Source organism: Acomys russatus, chromosome 21 (assembly GCF_903995435.1).
Source record: "Acomys russatus chromosome 21, mAcoRus1.1, whole genome shotgun sequence".
Lineage (NCBI taxonomy): Eukaryota > Metazoa > Chordata > Mammalia > Rodentia > Muridae > Acomys > Acomys russatus.
Window position 1 is genome coordinate 52,573,810 of NC_067157.1, and position 20,177 is coordinate 52,593,986.

A 20,177-nucleotide genomic window follows, 5' to 3' on the forward strand; every position below is an offset into this window, starting at 1 on the left:
GGGCCACCGTACTAGTCTGGGTTGAAGAAGACATAAGAAGAGCCCAAGCAATCAGGGTGCTGGACGGGGAAACTGAGGTCCGGGTTCTGAGGTAACACGCCCGTGTGAACTAACCCTCCAGGGACCAGGCCTCTAGTAGGTACCTGGCGCCCGCGCCCCGCCCGCAACACTTCCTGTCCCGCGCGCGTGCAGCGCTCACGTGACCCGGAGCTGGGCGGAGATCACCTGAATAAGGACGTCACGTGAGCAGGAGGCGGGGCAGGGGCGGGACGGCTCCGGTCACGTGACAGTTCAGGACGGCCGCCGAGCACCTCCTCACCGCACTACCTCCTGGCCGGCTCCGGGTCTCCTTCTCCCTCTCTCCCCACCCCCCACCCCATCTCCGGCTCTTGTTGCGGCCGGACCGTGTCTCAGACGCGGCCCCGAACGGCCAGCCGCCGTGAGCCGCACGCCACGCGCGATGCGGGCTGTTCAGCCGGGACCCGTGCCCTCCGGGCCGCGCGTCGCGCTGCTGCTGCCGCCTCCGCCGCTGCTGCTGCTGCTGTTCGTGGCGGCCGCGGGCTCCGCGCAGGCCCAGGCCGCCGACTTGGCCGCTCTGTGCAGGTGGGTGTCCTGCGTGGCGGGCGCGGGCCCCGGACGCGGGGAAGGGGGGGGAGGAAGGACACGCAGACGGCCGCCCCGCGGGAAAGTTGCCCGCGTGGTGGCCGCGGCGGCAAGCGACCCCGCCGCCGTGGCGCTGGCCCACGGAGCCCCCGTGCCGGGCCACTTGTGGCTGTCATAAGTTGGGCGGCTTTGTGCGACTCCACCGCGGCCCGTGGTGCCCGTAGGAAGTTGTAGGGGCCAGAGCGCCAGCTGGGCTTTTGTCCCATCGCATGTTTTCATTGAAGTTCCAGCCGTGGGGCTTCAGAGGAGGCGTCCCCGCTAGTGTGCACACTCTCCTGGGAGTGCGAGACCAAACGGTGGCCTTGGAGTTGGGTAGTGGTGGTTTCGATTGCAGATTGACCGCATCTGTGGCAGTTCTTCACCCCCCACCCCCATTTAAAGTAGCCATTTGTCAGTGAGTGACGCTCTTTCTTCTTCTGACGGGCCTTGAGAGGTGGTCATCTGTGATGGCTTTCAAGACTTTACCCTTCACTTCTCCCACTCAGCTTCCTGTCTAGTTGCTCACATGATGTCATTGTCTCCAGAGTGGATTATTCTAGGGAAGTCTTCTGCTCTGGGAACCAAGGTTGTATAATCTTCAGTCCTGTCGAAGTTTGTTAGTGTTGGCCACAGACTCGTGGGCATGGAGAACTTGAAATACCAGGAGTTTCGGGAGCAGCTTCCCCTGGACACTTTAGGGTGAAGGGAAGTCAGACCTTTTTTTGTTTTTAAAACTTTGATTAAGAGGGGAAGCGGGAAGAAAACCTTGAAGCCAGCTTTACCCTTGACTCCCTAAGTGAGTCCAAGCAGAGCAAAGCCAAGTTCACTTTCTGAACTGGACTTCACGTTTCTGTTGGTACTTACAGGCTCCTCTGTTGACTTTGTGTTAGAGAGTCCTGTACTCTCCCGGAATTCACAGTGTGTAGGAATTATTGTAACGGAGCCTGGACCAGACTTGTATTTCCCATTTTGGAGAATATCTGGAGGGAGAGACTGCTGCACTGCGGGGTTATAGACCAATTAGCTGCCCGAGGATAAATTGCTGCCCCAGTAAGTTCATGATATTAAGGTAGAGTGCCCCCTTAAACAATAGCAAGCCTGGGCGTGGGGCATGCAGAACAGGGAATTTTGAGTTAAGGGCTGCTGTGACCAAAAATGAACACAGCTGGTCTAGTGCTGTTTAAGTCATGATCGTACGAGATAATTGGAATTTGTTTCTTTTGAACGGGGGTGGTACTGGGGATCCAACCTAGGGCCCACGAATGCTAAGCAAGTACTGTACCACTGACCTGCAGCCCTTGTCTTAGAATTTGGTTTTTACACTATTATTTTTTAAAGTGGGGTGTGTGTGTGTGTGTGTGTGTGTGTGTGTGTGTGTGTGTGTGTGTGGTGTCTGCCATGCAGAGGCCAGAAGAGGTTTCAGATCCCCTGGAGCTGGAGTTAACAGTTTGTTGTGAGCAGCCTGTGTGGGTGCTTAAGTACTGGGTCTCCAGCTGTAGTACAATTTCTTTTCCTTAACAATTTTTTCTTAAGTAGGGTGTGGTGGCTCACACCTTTAATGCCAACACTCTGCGGTGGAGGAGGTTGGTGGGTCTTTGTGAGTTCGAGGCTAGCCTGGTTTACAAATTGAGTCCAGGACAGCCAGGGCTACGCAGAGAAACCCTGCCTTGAAAAGAAAAAAAAAATTACTGCTTTATTCTGTGTGCATGTGTATTTTATCTGCATGCATGTCTGTTGACCACATACCTTCATGGTTGCCAGAAGAACTTGTCAGGTTTCTTGGAACTGGAGTTAAAATGACTGTGAGGCTCTAGGTGGGTTCTGAGGATTGAACCTGGATTCTGTGCAAGAGCAGCGCATGTTCTTAACTGCTGAGCCATCTCTCTAGCCTCCTAGAGTGAGTTAGTTTCTTTTCTTTCTTTTTTCTTTATTTTTTTTTTTTTGGGGGGGGGTAGGTGAGGAGCAAAGGAATAGGGTTTCTCTTTGTAGCCCTGACAATCCTGGAACTGAACTCAACTCTCTTGCTGACCTGGAACTCACAGATCAGCCTGTCTTTGCCTCCCAAGGGCTGGGATTGAAGGCGTGCGCGCCACCACTGCCCACTTGAGAGTTTATTTCTTTTCTTTTTTCTTTGTGGGATTTCCCCCCGCCCCCCTAAACATTGTTTCTCTGTGTAGCCTGGACCGTCCTGGCCTCACTTTGTAGACCAAACTGTCCTCGAACTCAGATCCAACTGCCTCTGCTTCCTGAGTGCTGGGATTAAAGGTGTGTACCACTACACCGGCTGCATTTATTTCATAATTGGTTCTTAAAAGTTGACAGTCTTGAACTTGTCATTCATGAACATGTCATTGACCTCATGTCTAGGTGGAATGGTCTTTGTATCAGCATACTGGGACCACTGTCACATGTGGTGTGACTTTGCCAGTGCTAGAGAGGGTCTAAGGTAGTGGTAAAGGTGTCTTTCAGTTTCTGACTATCTCTAATCTTGCTCTAGATTTCCTCAGGGACAGTGAACTTCTCACTTGTCCCCTGCCTGTAACTGTGCTCTGTTTTTATGTAGAAACTTGTTTGGCACCGTTGTGAGTGTCTCTCTCAGACTTACTTTGTCATGTGTGTTCCTGCTGTGTTTTGTGTTCTCGGAGATCAAGCCAGGCCTGGGGCAAGCTAGGCAGATACAGAGCTGTACTCAAACCCTTCCCAGTCCCAGTGTGTTGGACATGCTTGCTTTTAACCACGTCCTTGGGAATGTGGGCAGTTATCAGGAGTACGGCACCTTCAAGTTCCTTAGGGTTATCACAAACACAGGGAGATAGTGGTTCTTTCTAAATCCAGTGTCAAGGAGGCATGGCATGCTGGCCGCCTGTCTATTCTTCATACAGGCTCCGAGGCTGAGACCTAAATAGCCCCCTCAGGTCCCCTGAGTGAACAGTAGACCCCTGTAGTTGATACCCTTTGTGCTTGTTTCTGTCACCTGGTCACCAGGAGGCAGTTTCTTGTGTGGTGAGGACTGTATTCCAGTTGTTGGTAAACAAACTGAAATGGGACTTCTTTTTCTCTTTTGAAAAAAACAACAAAACAAAATAGATAGATTCAGGGCCATTCTGGAAGTTGTGATTTCTATAGAGGTATTGGCGTGGCCAGGCTTCACGACTTAACTAGGCCTGAGCACTGGGCTCTTGGACTTGCGGGAGAACAGCCACTCCCAAGAGAGGATAATTTTCAGAGTGCAGGAGGGAAGTCTGGCCTATTTCTGGGGTGTCAGGTTCCTGTGGGGTGTCAAGCCAGATGAGCTAGGACTATGACCACTGGGTTAGGGGCGCAGCTCCTACTGCATTTGACTTTGGAGAGGAGCGAAGGAACCCAAGTGGAGGGACCATTTCAGAAGTAGGTAGGTCTTAGGATATTGGCACAGCGGAGAGGCCTGCTCTGTGAGAGGCTAGTGTAGGTGGCTTAGAACAGCGCCATACACATCTGTGTGTTCTTTGGAGAGATTGGAGAGATGTGAGCACACACACAGATGCACATGCACTGTATCTGTAACCTCATGCATGGGAGGCAAGTGCATTACCTGTCAGCTGCATCCCTTCTCTTTTACCTTTTACTTTGAGACAAAGGCTTGCTAAGTTGCCCAGGCTGGTCTTGAACTTGCCATCCTCCTGTCCCAGTTTCTGTTGTAGCCAGGATTTTAGGAACTACTAGGCCTGGCTGATAATACATACTTGTCAAATATCTGGAGGGCAGTGTGCTGTGGAAGAAGTTACTCAGGGGTTTCTCAGGATGTGGGGTGCTGCTCAGAGCTGGTAGAAAGAAATTACTTATGCTGTTGAGCCTGTTGTGGTGGCACTGACTGGATAAAGTACGAGGAAGGCGGCATGTGACGGGGAGCCTCCACTGTGGGGGCTGAGGGAGGCATTGCAGAACCCTCAGAAGGGATGCAGTAATACTCTTGGCTAGTTGTCAGTGGTTCAGCGTACTACTTTAAACTTTGCAGAATGCCATGTTATATATGTTAAATGCATGTTTCTACCCTTGATTTAGTTGGTTATAGTACTCTTTTTGGAGAAGGCTTAACAGTTGGAACTGATTATAATATGCTTGGTCTGGTGGTTAACTACTTTGAAATTTATACAGGACAAATTTTCTCCAAATTGTTTGGTATAAATGCTGCAGAGTTTTATTATATTGAGGACGAGAGAATAATGAAGCCAGCTGGGAGTTGCAGTCGGTTTAGTTGCTATCTCTAGGGAGATTACCCTCCCACCTCACCCCCCTTCCTTCTGCAATTTCTCCAAAAGAACAATGCTTATATGCTTAATTTGGGCCACATGTTAGCCTGGATCACATCCATTTGTGTGCATGCATTTCTCCTAACCGTAAGTGTGTGTTAGCCTAGGATTGTTAATTATGGCTGCATTATGGTTTTTGTTTTTTGATTTGGCAGATCTCACATGCCCTCACTACAACTCACGTCACTGTATTCTATTTGGGGGTGATCTTGAACTCCTGGTCCTCTTGCCCCTACCTTCTATCAGTTCGTTTTTTGATATTTATTTTATTTATTTATTATGTATACATTATTCTGCCTGCATGCCAGAAGACACCAGTTCTCATTATAGATGATTATAAGCCACCATGTGGCTGCTGGGAATTGAACTCAGGGCCCCTGACAGAGCAGCCAGCAGAAGCACCCTTAACCTCTGAGAGCCCTCTCTCCAGCCTCCTCCTATTAGTTCTTAAAACAGGATCTTAGCTGGGCGGTGGTGGCACATGCCTTTAATCCCAGCACTTGGGATGTAGAGGCCTCTGTGAGTTTGAGGCCAGCCTGGTCCACAGAGTGAGTTTTAGGACAGCCAGGGGATACACAGTGAAATCCTGTCTCAAAACCAAACCCAAAGCCAACCAAAAGCAAAAGCAAAAACAAAAACAAAAACCTCAAACAAACAAACAACCCAGAATCTTAACAGATTCCCAGGAAATGAACAGCTCATTAAGCTTCCTGTTTTTTATCAGTGTTTTATTACTGAAAGAGTTTTAGAAAGTGGAGTTGTAAAAAATAATCTAGATGTCTTTTTAAAAAGTGTTTTAGTGTTGCTGGGTGTGTTAGGCAAATGTTCTGCTTTGGAGTCCCATCTACATCCTTTTCTTCCCTTTCTGGGCTTGGCACACGGACCATGCTGTGCTGTGCAGAGCGATCCTGGCAATGTGCAGAGCTGGGTCTAGGGGCCCAGAGTGGTCCATCACTTAGCTGGTCCTGTCCTTTGTTACTGATGTTTCCTTGGGTTTGTTCCAGGTAGTGAGATCTTTGATGATGCTCCACCCGCTTGTCTTGGATGCCAAGTGAAGAGCTGCCTCACTGTATGGGAACTGCCAGTCTGTGGCCCAAGTTGGCTGTACCATTCTGAAAACCTGTCAACAGCTTCAAGAGTCTAGTTGTTTCATGTCCTTGTCAGCATTTGCTCTTACCAGTCTTGATCTGGCTCTGCCAGTGGGTATTTTGTTTGTTTGTTTGTTTGTTTGTTTTTTGAGACAGGGTTTCTTTGTGTAGCCTTGGCTGTCCTGGACTCGCTTTGTAGACCAGGCTGGCCTCGAACTCATAGAGATCCGCCTGTCTCTGCCTCCTGAGTGCTGGGATTAAAGGCGTGCGCCGTCACCACCTGGCTTGCCTGTGGGTTTTTAAAGGCATTTCACTGTGCCTTCAATTCTCTTCTCTTTGCTCTTCGCTCTTTCTTTTCCTCCCTTGGCTGGCTGAGGGCTCTTAATGTAGGCCAGGGGCCCAGAACTCACAGTAGTCTTGCTGCTTCAGCCTTCAGAGTGCTGGACCACAGCTGTGTGCTCTCATGGGCTCATGAAGTGAACAGATGGACTGTCCTCATGCTTTTTGATGTACTTAGTGCTCTGGTATCTTCATGGACTTGTTCATTAGATGGGCCTTGTAGGTTTTTCCTTTTATAAATAATAATCTGTCTTTTGACCCCTTGGCAGTTTGCTTTTATCATGTACTTACACGGAAATTTAGAACTTTCTAAGGTATTTAGGATGAAGCCCTTCCTCAGACATGTGCACTGTGTTTCCCTCCCTGTTGCTGTGCTGAAACACAGCTAAGACGTTTATAGGCAAGAGTCTGTCGTCAGTGTGACAGTGAGTGGCAGCTTTACCTCCAGCAGGAAACAAAATACCCCTACACCTCCTAAATGTCACTACCAACTGGGGACCAAGTATTCAAATGGGAGCCGGTGGGGGCCATTCTCATTCAAACCACAGAACTGAAGACATCTTAGCTTGTGGCAGGATCTCACAGATGTGAGGGCCTTCCTGTGCATTGTAGGGCATTAGGCAGGGTACCCAGTAGGTACCAAGGCTCTTCACTACATGCCCTCACCTTGGTGACACAACGGAAAACGTCCCTAGACATTTCAGATGAACTTCCAACCATGCACAGTCTCTCCCCTTTAAGAACCGCTGGGCACTCCAAGGGTACTGACGGGACCCATTGTTTAGTTCTAGGATCTTGGTTACATTTGTGTGTATTGTGAGGAGTCAGTGATGGTTCATTTCCTCTGAACATGTCATTGTACTACCGCCTGGACATAGCATGTTGGCAGCCGAGGGTTTTTCAAATTAAAAAAAATTTTTTGTTACAATTTTATATTATGTGCATTGATGTTTTTCCTGCATCTGTGTCTGTGTTCAGGTGTAAGTCCTGGAAGTGGAGTTAAAGCTAATTGTGAGTTGTGACATGGGTGCTGGGAAGCGAGCCTGAGCCATCTCTCCAGTCCTGACAGCTGAGTGTTTAAGTGATACCATGCTGTACTTTGTCTTTACTGTGTCCTCAATTCATTCTGTTATTATGACTGTGACACTTTTGTGGACTCAGCCAACCTTTCCTTTTAATGCATTGATCAGTTTTTGTATGAACTAGACATTTTCTGGTCCATACTTTGGAGTAACGTTCTAGTAACCTGGTATTTGGGGAAGGAGGGGTAAGATAAGGGGAGGAGCTTGAATAAGGTGTTATGTATGTATGTATGTATGTATGTATGTATGTAAGTAAGTATGTAAGTAAGTTGTATGTTGAGGCAGGGTCTCCTGTGCAGAGCAGCAAGCCTTGAACCCTGGATCCTCCCGTCTCAGGCTCTGGAGTCACAAGAGTTTGTCACTTTACCCAGCATTTCAGGCTTCAGGTTTACCTTCTTATCTATTCAGATTTCCTTTCTTATCTTGAACTAGTTTTGATGCTCTGTGTTTAACTAGTGTATATGTAAGTGTGCCTGTATGTGAAGTGTGCATGCATGTGTATATATGCATATATATGTGCATCTCTCTATGGACTGTGTATGTATGTCTGTGTGTGCAGCTGTGTATGTATTGTGCCTCTCTATGGTTTGTGTAGTCAGAGGACAACTTTGTGCTTTCCATCTTTTCTTTGAGACAAGGTTTCCCACTGACTTGAGCTCCACTCAGACTAGCTGGCCTCTGAACTTCCAGGAATCTTCTCGCTTTCTCCACTCCCAGCTTTTTCACCTTTGGGATTGTAAGTTTGTGCTACTGGCTTTTTAACATGAGCCCTGGAGCTCCAACTCATGTTCTTTTATTATTGTTATTATTTTTTAAAAGATTTATTTATTACTATGTATACAATTCTCTGTCTGCATATGCACCTGCAGGCCAGAAGAGATCACACTATAGATGGTTGTGAGCCTCCATGTGGTTGCTGGGAATTGAAGTCAGGTTAATGCTCTTAACCACTGAGCCATCTCTGCAGTCCCCAACTTATGTTTTTATGCCTATAAGGTAAGAGCTTTGGCTGGCAAAGGCATCTTCCCATCTTAAACATTTCTTTAAAGATTAAGTTAATTGGGTCTTTCTGTCTAGCTCAGGCAGGCTGACTTACGATCCATCTTTAGCCTTCAAGTGCTGGCGATAGTGCATTTTGCCATCACATCTGGTTTCTTTTCTTTTGAGATGGCTTTTTTTTTTTTTTTTTTTTTAAACCCAGGGTTTCTTTCTGTCTCTGTACAGACTTACTCTGTAGACTAGGCTGGTCTCGCGCTCACAAAGATCTTCCTGCCTCTGCCTCCTGAGTGTTGAGATGTTTAAAATCATTTCATGTGCATTAGTGTCTGGCCTACATACGGGTCTGCACCATCTGTGTTTAATGTCTTTGAATGCTCCAGAAGAGGGTGTTGGATCCCCTGGAACTGGAGTTACAAACTGTTGTGAGCCACCATATGTGCTGGTAGTAGAACTAGGGCCCTTTGGGAGAGCAGCTGTGGTGGTTTGAATGAAAATGGCTCAATAGGCTCATGGGAGGTCTCATCTTTTTTTTTTTGGTGGGGGGTTTCTGAGACAGGGTTTCTCTTGTGTTAGCTTTGACTGTCCTGGACTTGCTTTGTAGACCAGGCTGGGCTCGAGCTCACAATGACCCGCTTGCCTCAGTAGCTCGGAGTGCTGGAATTAAAGGCATGCGCCAGGCTGGAGGTGTGGTCTTGGAGGAGGTGTGGTCTTGTTGGAGGTGTGGTCTTGGAGGAGGAAGTGTGAGTGTCCTGGGGCTTTGAGATCTCAGAAGCTCAAACCAGGTTCAGTGTTTCATTTCATTCTTTTTCTGCTGCATATGGATCCAGATGCAGAACTCTCAGCTTCTTTTCCAGCACCACGTCTGCCTGTGTGCTACCATGCTTCCCACCATGACGATAATGGACTAAACTGTAAGCCAGCTCCAGTTAAATGTTTTCCTTTGTAAGAGTTGCCATGGCCACGGTGTCTCTTCATAGCAGTAAAGCCTTAACTAATACAGCCTTCCTCCTCCTCCTCCTCTTCCTTCTCCTCCTTTTCTTCCTCCTCCTCTTCTTTGGTTTTCAGAGAAAGGGATACCTTGGCTGTCCTGGACATGCTCTGTAGACCAGGCTGGCCTTGAACTCACAGAGATCCACCTGCCTCTGTCTCCCCAAGTGCTGGGATTTCAAGCATGTACCACCACACCCAGCTCCCTAAAAATTTCTTGACATTAACTGACATAGCCATCTTCCTTCATTGTATTTATCAATGGCTTGTTTACATTTTAGTCAATTCAGACGAACTTAAGGTGTCTCAACATCCTAGGCACCATACCCTATTTTATTAATACCTACTTACTAACATCTAACTAGTCTGTTTAGTTTAATTGAAAACTTAAGTCTTTAAGATTAATTTACATTATAGTAAGGAATGTCTTTAGGTTCTGGAGAGAACTGTTCAAGAGTGCCAGCTACTCTCATAAAGGATGTAGGTTTGGCGCCCAGTATTCACAACAGGCAAACTTGAAACCATCTATAACTCCAGGTCCAGGGGTTCCAGTGTGGCACCTGCACATACATGTACACCTGGGCATGCACACATACATATAAGATGATAACATTTTAAAAATGCTGGAAGCCGTGTGTCTTTCCCTGAGTCTCACAGCACTCTTACAGGGTTAGATGTAGATTGAGGTCCCCTAATCCCGTTGTGAGAGAACAAGAGGTGGACATTTAATCCCAGATTGGTATTGAGAAGTGCAGCCTCTGGGAGGGGTTAGGATTAGATGAGATCTTTAGAGTGGGGCCCTGAGTCTCTAGGATGAGGGAGACCACAGACAGACAGACGGCAGACACACAACACAGGTGCAGATGTATTCCAATACCTTCATGAGTGATGCCTCACATACTGGAAACTGCTATCGCCCTTGTCCTCTGACCTTAGGCCTTCACAACTGGGAACCAATATAGCTTGCCTCAGTTTTCTTTTGGTTTTGTTTTTTGAGGCAGAGTCTCTCTGTGTTAGCCTTGGCTGTCCTGGCCTCGCTTTTGTAGACCGTGCTGGCCTTGAACTCACAGCGATCCATGAGTGCTGGGATTAAAGGCATGTGCCACCATGCCCGGCTAGTTGTTTCTGTATGGTCAAATGTGCTGATAAGTCAATAAATGATTTCTAGGGGTTTATTTATCTTTTCCTCTGTGGCCAGTGAATGGAATTTCCCTTGTCGCCTGCCACGTAGGAGAGTTAGAAGAGCCATGTGTGTTTGGGGAAATGGTCTTTATCTGGGTCAGAGTTATTAATTGTGCTGCCCAGCTTCCTCTGCCCTGAGTTATTCCTGTCCCACTTGATCCTCGTCTTGTTTACATTTAGTTCATTGCTCTAGTTTTGCATGAGGTGTGTCTGCCTGTCCTGTGGGCTCTGCAACTTCCCTTGCTGATGTGGACCCACGGCTTCATACCCTCCCCCGCCCCTCAGTTTTTCGAGATAGGTTTCTCTGTGTAACAGTCCTGGCTATACTGGACTCCCTTTTGTAGATGAGGCTGGCCTTGAACTCACAGTGATCCTGTGCCTCTGCCTCCAGAGTGCTGGGATTAAAGGTGTGCGCCACCACACCTGGCTCTATTTTTGTATTTTGAGACTGGTTTCACTGCATAGTTTCAGTCATGCTGGCCTTGAACACATGATTGCCCTATTAGCCCCTGAATGTTGGGATTACAATGGAATAGTACCACACACCATTTGCCTAACTGAATCTTCTTTTTCCTTGCCACCCTCCCCCCTTTTTTTTTGGATGGCTGTCTTGTGTTCATGTAGCCCTTGATGGCCCCTGATTGTGCTCTTCACTTTACATCTTATGTTGGATATCTGTTGCCCTTGCTGGAAGCATTTGTTGGAACTTGGCTATAAATGGTTTTTGGGGAGATGGGGGATGGGTAGAGTATATTAGGGGCTGGTCCTGGACCCCTGAGGTCTTTTCTTACTCTCCTGTGGGTCACCAGCCCAGGGGTGCTATTCCTGCCAGAAGGCAGCTGCTGGCCCCTGTTGATAGTTGGCAGATCGCTGTGTGCTGCCCGTTGGCAGTCCTTGTGAGTCCTGCCCCAGACAGCTGTATGAGGAAGCTGGTGTCAGATCATTTCTGGGGCTCTTTTCCTTCTCTACACAGTTGCCTTACTTATCTTTTGAGACTAGTTCTCTCTATAGCCCCAGACGTATGATCCTCCTGCCTTAGCATCCTGAGTGCTGGGACTCCAGGCAGGTGCTACAATGCTTCGCTGGAAGCCACTGTCTCCATGTCACTGGTAGTGCCCAAAGTCTCTGCCTCAGTGAGTGCTTGCTCACCACGCACATGGATTTCCCTTTTCAGAAATGGCCCTGCCTTCTGAAGAGGTTTGAAGCTGTGGGTTTGGGGGTCTGCAGTCCTACTTCACACTCACTGTGTCCCAGCACGAAACTGGAACAGTAGGTGTGGGCTGTGGCAGGCCCTTGTTCAGCTGGCCCTGTGTGCTTTTTTGCTTCATCTCATTTCCTGGAAGCAGAAGGAGGCAGGTGTGTGCCTGTCTGTGTAGACAAGGGTAGCCTGCCTCTGCCTCCCAAGTCTTGGGACTACAGCATGAGCCACCTAGCCCTGTCTTGCTGATCTGTAGTGGGAGGCAGGAAGGCCTAGTTAATTTAGGTACCCACTAGTGGCTCCTGCCATCTGGCTGGACTTTTGGCTCCCTGGAGGTTGGGAGTGTCTGCTGTAGGTAGCCGCAGGGGTTAGTGGGAAAAACATTTGGTTACCTTGCTCTACAACTGCAAGCCAGCTATTGCTGGCAAGATTTTGAGGTGCCAAAGACTGCGCCATGTCCTATTTTGGTCTCTGATAGCTTGTGGAGGGGTGGGTCTGTCAGTCTTCACAGTGGAGGAATATCCCGCTGCGCTGACCTCACCATGCCTGTAAAACTTGCCATTCTGATCAGCCACTGACCTTTGGCAGCAATGTTTTTTCCCTTGCTCAGTCAGCACTGGAGGGTAAGTTCTTCGGGCCTGACTGGTTCCTGCAGGTGTTTGGGACTACTGACCCTAGCTGTGTTTGAGTGTAGGAGACACAACGGAGAGCCCGGCAGCTGGCCCTCCAGTCTGTGCCCACAGGCAGCTGGCCCTCCAGTCTGTGCCCACAGGCCTGCTATCAGCTGCACATTTTAAAGGAGACATCACTTGGGAAGGAAGAGTTGGCTTCCAGCTTACTTTGCCTCCAGGTGGCCTGGGAGTTTAACATGTGACCTTTTAGGCTGAGCCTTTTGCTGTCACAGAGCTTCGTATGGCCACTGACTGGATGTAATATTGTTCTAATTCCAGCTGACTCTAAAATCAGTCTTTACTTCTTTATTGGACAATACTGGAGATTGAAGTTAGGGCCTTGGCATATAAGGCGGCAAGTACTCTTTCCCGTTAAAAGAAAACAAACCCCCAAAACTTTGAGACAGGGACTCAATTGCTTGAGACAACTGTTGAGCTTGTAATTTTCCTGTCTCAGCCTCCATTGTAGCTGGTTTTACAAGTCCGTTCCGACAGGCCTGCTATCAGCTTCACATTTTAAAGCAGATGCTTTGTGTGGAAAAACTCTGTACTCCCAAGCTCAGTCTACAAATAGAACAATAAGCCACCAGACCAGCAATGACACAGAAGAGGGTTTCTTAGAAGTGACAAGGGCAGTACCCACTGAGTCATCATTGTTCCTCTAACGTCTCCTCTCAGCTGACAGCTGCAGATGTGCTACTTTCTATTCTGGAGCCAAAAGCCAACATCTGTTTCTGTTGTCTCTTAGAGGAGGCAGTGTGAGCCAGTGGTGTCATGGGCCTGGAGGCAGTGTGAGCCAGTGATGTCATGGGCCTGGAGGCAGTGTGAGCCAGTGGTATCATGGGCCTGGAGGCAGTGTGAGCCAGTGATGTCATGGGCCTGGAGGCAGTGTGAGCCAGTGGTATCATGGGCCTGGAGGCAGTGTGAGCCAGTGATGTCATGGGGCCTGGAGGCAGGAAGAGCCAGTGGTGTCATGGGGCTTGGAGGCAGTGTGAGACAGTGGTGTCATGGGGCTTGAAGGTAGGGAGAGCCAGTGGTGATATGGGGCTTGGAAACAGTGAGAGCCAGGCATCCCTTAGTAATGTAGGAGAGGATTGAGGAGCTTGTAGGGGAGAACGGTGGGGTCCGAAAGGGCTCAGCCACAAGGGTCCTCTAGGCCTAGGCTCTTTGGTAAGCTGATAATGTGGAGAGCCTGGAAGGAAGCGAGGGGCCAACTGCATGTAACAGGCCTTGTAGGACCTGATGTGCCTGTCTGAGACCAAAGGGGTCAGTGTGGTGGGAGCTGGCAGGAGAGATGTTGAGAATTAGCTGGGGGTGGGTCCCAGAAGTGACTGTAATGACTTTGGAGCCATTGGAGGACCAAGAAGATGTGGCACTTACAAAGTTGGCACATGGCTCATACCTGTAATCCTTGCGCTTGGAAGGCTGAGGCAGGAGAACCAGCTGGGACTTGAAGGAGTGAGACTCAGAAACAAAACAAATCCCCAGAGGCTGTGCTTGTGCAGCACCTACTTCTTTCCCAGTTCCCTGAGCCTGGGGACAGTTTTGCTGCCAGGCTGCAGTGGGAAGTGGCTTGTGCTCAAGGGCTTGACAAGTCTCTTCCTTTCTGATCTGGGACTGCAGGCCAAGTTACGTCCAGGATAAGTTTGGGGAGGTTGGCATGCTCCCCTAGGTAATGAGGGTAAGTGATTAAGCTGTGTCATTGCTCACGGCAGAGCCCCACAGGTAAGGCCCAGCTGTTCTCTGGCTCGACAGGAACGGGCCTTGTGCATTCTCCTTTGCCCAGCCCAGTTTCTTGTTGAGCCCCTGATAGAAGCCCAGCATCTGCAGCGCAGGAGTTTTTGGACATGTCACACTGGTTCAGGTTGGCTTTGAACTCATAGTAGTCTTTCTGCCTCAGTCTACCAGCTGCTGGGATTGTAGTTGTGAGTCTTGGTCCACCTACTTGGTTTTTGTGACGAAATAACATGTGCAGCCTCTGGTTGCTCGTTAGCATCACAAATTCACAAGCTGAGCTGACTGCCGAGTAGTTAAAATGTCAGCCCTCCCTGTGGTCAGGTCCCTAAAGAAAGGACATCTGGTCCCCAAGGAATTGGGGCCCTCCCTGACAGCAAAGAGAAGTTTTGAGTTGGTGTTTTGCTGCTCTTAACCTCAAAGGTTGCCTTCCTGCATCCACACAGTGAGGCCCTTCCCTTTCCTCTCTTTCACTGTGAGACAGTCTCCTGTCGCCCAGGTTGGCAGTGAACTTGCTAATGTAGCCAAGGATGACCTTTAACATTTGCTGGGTTCTAGAGAACTACATTACCTGCCACTGTTTCTAGTTTATACTGGGCTGGGTGCTACTGGACCCAGGGCTTTGGGCATGGCAGCCATGTGCTCTACAGCCGAGCAGCATCCAACAGCTCTGCTTTCCGAACCAGGGTTCTGTGTACCATTTCCCCTCACAGATCTTTTCCTTTCTTCTTCCTTTTGGTATCAAGGATGCACCTAGGCTGTCATGCATTGAGGGAAATGTGCCACTGAGCTTTAATGCAGCCGTGCTGTGGCCTTGCAAGAGAGCATCCAGACCATTACTGTTCAGGGTGACAAATAGTCCCAGTTACCAGTGAACGCACCAGTTTACACGAACACAGGAAATCCAAATGGAGTAGGGCCGAGGGCTCATATCCTGCTCTGCAGCCCAAGTGCTGGGCTTGAGCTGAGCACCCCACGTTCTGAGAGGTTCTGGGTGTCTGTGTGTCTTGGAGGGGCAGGTATTGGCTGCTGTAGTAAAAATTGTGAGGATGAGAGCCCTAGTTCCTGTGCCACTAGGAAGTTCAGGGTTACCTGGGCCTCTTTGTGGTGGCAGCTACTAGTGGATAGGTGCCATATTTGAAGTTTAGGGTTGAGGAGGCTCAGCTGCTCTGTCCTGAGGAGACAACCAGGAAGAAGCTGTCTGTCTCCGTGGTCTGATGTCTTGTCACCCGTGATCATGTCGTGTTGTGTCCCCCCCCCCCCTTCAAGCTGGGGTGTGTGTGTGTGTGTGTGTGTGTGTGTGTGTGTGTCTGTGAGAGAGAGAGAGAGAGAGAGAGAGAGAGAGAGAGAGAGAGAGAGAGAGAGAGAGAGAGAGAGAGAGGGATGGTTCAGGTATGAAGTGTGTCCCCTCCCCACCTCCCCCAAAGGCTTATGTCTCCAGTGGTAGATGAAGCCACTGAGAGGTGGCTGGGTCCTCAGAGTCTTGACTGACCCTATCAAGGGATTAATTGACAGACGTATTCATAATTCCATAGCATGACTGGGAGAAGGCAGCAACTTTCAGAGGTGGTGCCTCGTTGGAGGAGGTGTGTCATCAGGGCACATCTTTGAGGCTATCCTGTCCCATGCTTACCTGTGTGTCCTACTTTCTTTCCCCTGTTGCCTGTGTTTTGCAACTACAATGAGGTGAGTGTAGCCTATATCATTGCATACCTGTTGCTGTGATAGTCAGCAGTGGGGCCAGTGGATGATACGGTGAAGCCTCAGAAACCAAGAACCAGAGTAGACCTTTCTTCTTAAACTGTCATGTTTATCTCAGCCATGCAGAAGCTGACTGACAGTGCATATGTGTGCCGTGTCTCACATGTTTATCATAGCCATACAGAGGCTCACTAACACTGTGCATGTATGTGCTGGGTCTCAGTGCCCCTGAAGTTGCTGGAGGCCCAGATTTATCATCAGCATTATGTGGGTGTGGCCCAGGACAAAGGCCTGCTCTTCCCTTCCCTCTCCAGCCCCTTGGCAGTGTTCTGCCTCACGGTCCTCCTTGGCTTTGTGAACTCAGTTCTTGGGCCATCTGAGCCCTTGTGTAAGACCACAGTGTGCTCTGTTATGCTCCTCATTGAGGTCTCCGCCATTCATGATCCTTTGGCTTTGCTTGGTTTGTGGACAAGGAAATTGGGGTTCAGAGAGTATATGACTTGCACTGCCCATAGGCAGGGGTGTAAGAGCAGGATTCAGGCCAGGTCTGTGTGTCCTTCCACTGTGACCATGGTGCCTTTTCAGAGGCATCTGGCCTCCTTTTTTCCCACCCTGCCTCATGACATGGTTCAAAGACATTAATTGGGCCCTGGTTGTTTGTCAGCCCCTCTCTCCCAGCCTCTAAAATTGGACTTAGGTGTCACAGTTAATTTAGGGGTTTGGGCTGGATCCCCCTTACCCAATTGATTCCTGTTTCCAGAAGCTGTGTAGCTCTCTGCGCAGATGAATGCCCGACACTCCATGTGACCTTCTCGTTTTGAGCAGGCTTCATATCTTTATTCACAGTCTTGTGGGTTGGCTAGAACAGGAAGTGAAGTACTTCCTATATAATCCTGGGTCCTGCTGTGTCAAACTCATGTGCCTCTCAGTGTCATCGTCTGGTCACGGTTGAGTCACCCGGCCAGGCCAAATTTTGTCTTCCTAATACACAGCCCACAAGGTGAACTAGTCCCTACCTGCCTCGCTGTAGGTCCTTTAGGGACCCGTCTTGTCTCTTCCTGATCTTTCGGTAGAGACTGCTCTGGATTTTGGGGCCAGTGTGCTGAATGTATGAGCTGAGACACTGGCTATAAGGAATGGTGATCAGGTGACAGCCTGCATGCCCCCCAGGCATACTCACATCTGGAAGTTCAGGTTTGAAAGACTCAGTATGCCTCTGTCTCCAAGAGTCAGAGCTGTGTTCACCGAGGGCTCACAAAAGCACCCTGGATAACCACTTCGCTTTTTGTGGATCACCAACTTTTTTTTTTTTTTTAAAGGAGACAAATTACAGATTCATAAATGCAAATGGAAAGGTCAGGAGGGAACCTCAGTGTCAGTCCTTGCCTTCCCTGTAGTTTTGACAAGTGTTCTTGTGTCTGTTTGTGCACCAGGTGTATCTCCTAGGGTTGTGCTGTACTACCAGACACTTGCACTGCTGAGTCTGGCTCGTAGGTGGGTTCTGGGAATTTTTTTTTGAAAAAGTATATGGAGTGGTTTTGAGTATAATTTAAAAATACTTAGAGCAATTTATTATTTATTGTATATGTGATACGTGTTTAGCATGGCACGTGTGGGAGGTCAGACGCTAATGTGGAAATGGCTTCTTTCCACCTTGTGGGTCCCAGGGAATTCTGGAGAGGGCTGTTGTTCTCAGACTTTGAAAACTGTGCTGTTCTTTTCTGGTGAGGGGTGGACCTGTACTTCTACAGGTCTGCTGACCACTCTTGTTGTGGGTGTTACAGCACCGCGCTCACTCTAAAATCAGGGAGAGCTCATCAAATGTTTAGCCTTCCCCATTTCTTGCTGGGTGTGTTGGTTTGTGACTGTGCTGAGATGTACAGTCCTCTTAAAGGAAGGAGCCTGCGTGGGTCTGAGAGTGGTAAAGAGGATGCGATCTCTGCTCAGAACTCTCCCAGTTCAGACCCAGTAGCCACCAGGCCTGAGGGAAGGAGCCCTGCTGGTTGGGAGGAGTGTGAAAGCTGTGTGTGCCTTTGTAGCTTGGCATTTAGGCCAGGATACAAGTAGCCTGCACTTGAGTACCATGTGGTATGGGCCTATTGTTTTGATTGAGGCCACCAGGTGGGCTCATCCACCCAATCCTCATGAGTTTTGACATCATATACAGGAAAGAGAGTTTTATAACTCAGATGTGCCTATAAAGTGGTGATTCTAATGTTGTGTTATAGAATAACACAGTAGTGTGCACAGCTGGCTGTGAGGTAAAACAGGAACTTTGAAGTATCTGCATCACATCTGCCATCTTAGTGGCTGTGTGTGTGTGTAGTAACAAGGTTTAACTCTAAAGTTTTAGAGAGCTTTTCAGTGTTGCCGTTGAGAAATTTAAAATTTAAAATGTTAAAAACTTAGATCAAATGATAAAGTTGACCCTAGCAGTGCTGCTCTTATCCTTATCAGCTAACCTGGATTCGTTCCTGATTTGGCCACTCCATAGCTGTGTGACATGGGGTGAGGTACTATTTTTTTCTGAGGCTTCTGGCTTTGCTTCCTAAGAGGAATTCAAGAGAGTTGAAGATGGAGCCAGTTGCTGGGGTGCCACTCAGGGGTCAGTGCTGAGAAGAACCTTGTACTAAGACACACATAGCGCAGTGAGGGTCGCATGTGTGTTATAGCTTTAGCTATGGCCTTAGCCTGCCTGCCTTCCTAATCTTTTGTTACGTAGGCGTTCCCTGAAACTGAAGTGCAGGTGACCTCCTGGGTGGTCCTAGGGACATAGGCTGAAGAACTTAATTGAAGAAAGCAGTTTTGTGTCCCAGAATCGTCCTGTTTTGCAATGGTTTTTGAGACACTTTCTCATAGAGCCCAGTGTGACCTCCAATTTGCTCTGTAGCTATTGGTGACCTTGAGTTCCTGACCAGCTCTACCTCCCACATGCTGGGATTACCGGAAGGTACCACTGTGCCTAGTTTCTGTGTGGCACTTGGGATAGGACTGGGGATGGTCCTCTGGATTAGTGACTGTTTGCTGCTGTGATAAAACACTGTGACCAAGGCAACTTAGAGAAGGAAGGGTTAGCTGGGCTTAGGGTTCTAGAGGGAGACTTTGTAATGGTGGGAAAGGCATGGCAGTAGATGGAGTAAGAAGCTCAGAGACATTGCCCTTCACAAGCATTCCATCCACAGGCAGGGAGCTCTGAGAATAAACTGGAAGCTAGGTGTGGCTGTGAACTCTAGTGACCAGCTTCCTTCAGCAAGGCTCCACCTCCTAACGTTTCATAACCTGCCAAGAGCACCACTAACCAGGAAATCACATGTCCAAATACATGTGCCTGTGGGTGGGGGGTTCATTCAAACCACCATAGCCTCATGTATGCTACGTAAGCACTATACCAGCTGTGAGATGTCCTCAGCCAAGATTCTTTTTTCTCTATATGAGAAATAAATGGATACTATGTTGGAAAAGGGCTACTTGTGTCCCTGGCTAGGGTTCTGGAGACAGGAGTTATGTTTCTTGAGCAACACGTGTCAGGCCACAGACAGTGTGTACCTGTGCTAAGCAGCAACATGTGTCAGGCCACAGACAGTGTGTACCTGTGCTAAGGACCCACTTAGATCCCGTGGCTTAGCAGTGACACTATGGTGTGAGGTATTTAGAATTGGAGCTTTTCGGGGACAAGTGTGCCTAGGAACTAGTTGAAAACTGGAGATTGGCCTTGCTGTTTTAACTTTGTTTCCTTTTTCTTTTTGAAGCAATGTCTTGCCCTTTAGCTGGATTGGCCTCAGTGACGCCCTTGCCTCTGCCTCCTGAGGACTAAGGTTATAGGTATGTCCCCTCTGCCACTTCTAGGCTGTTGCTCATTTTCAGACCAAGGTTTCCCTAGGGAGCCTAGTGCCCAGAAGGGCACTTCTAGCTACAGTTGGGTGCCCTCATTTGAGGAGAGTGACTGAGTTTTGCAACGGTTGGGACAGTGGGCAGGGATTCCAGGCTCTGTGTTTCAGGCTGGTCAACTGAGTCCCTGGGCCTTGCAGTTTCTTCCTGTCCCACCTGCTCACTGTCCCTTGCAGTCCTTCAAACAAGATGGGGACTGAGTAAACAGTACAGAGGACTGTCAGCATGGCCGTTGGACTTCACTCCTGTGCCGTGTGCTGCTGCAGGAGGACGTCTGCCTACCACTTGGGTGTGAGTGGACTGGCTGTTTCCTCAGTCCTGCTTCTTGTTAAAGTAAGAGGAGTTTCCTTTTGAGCTAATGAGTTGTCCTCCCTGCC

General features: G+C 48.8%; 1 protein-coding gene across 1 annotated transcript in view; it reads left to right on the forward strand.

Moving 5' to 3' along the window:
* Positions 1-386: 386 nt before the first annotated feature.
* Igf2r (insulin like growth factor 2 receptor) overlaps positions 387-20,177 on the forward strand; it is a 98,715-nt gene continuing 78,924 nt past the window's right edge. The window contains exon 1 of the mRNA XM_051164470.1: positions 387-603. Coding sequence (XP_051020427.1) covers positions 461-603 — 143 coding nt within the window. The 5' untranslated portion in view covers positions 387-460. The remainder of the gene's footprint in view (positions 604-20,177) is intronic.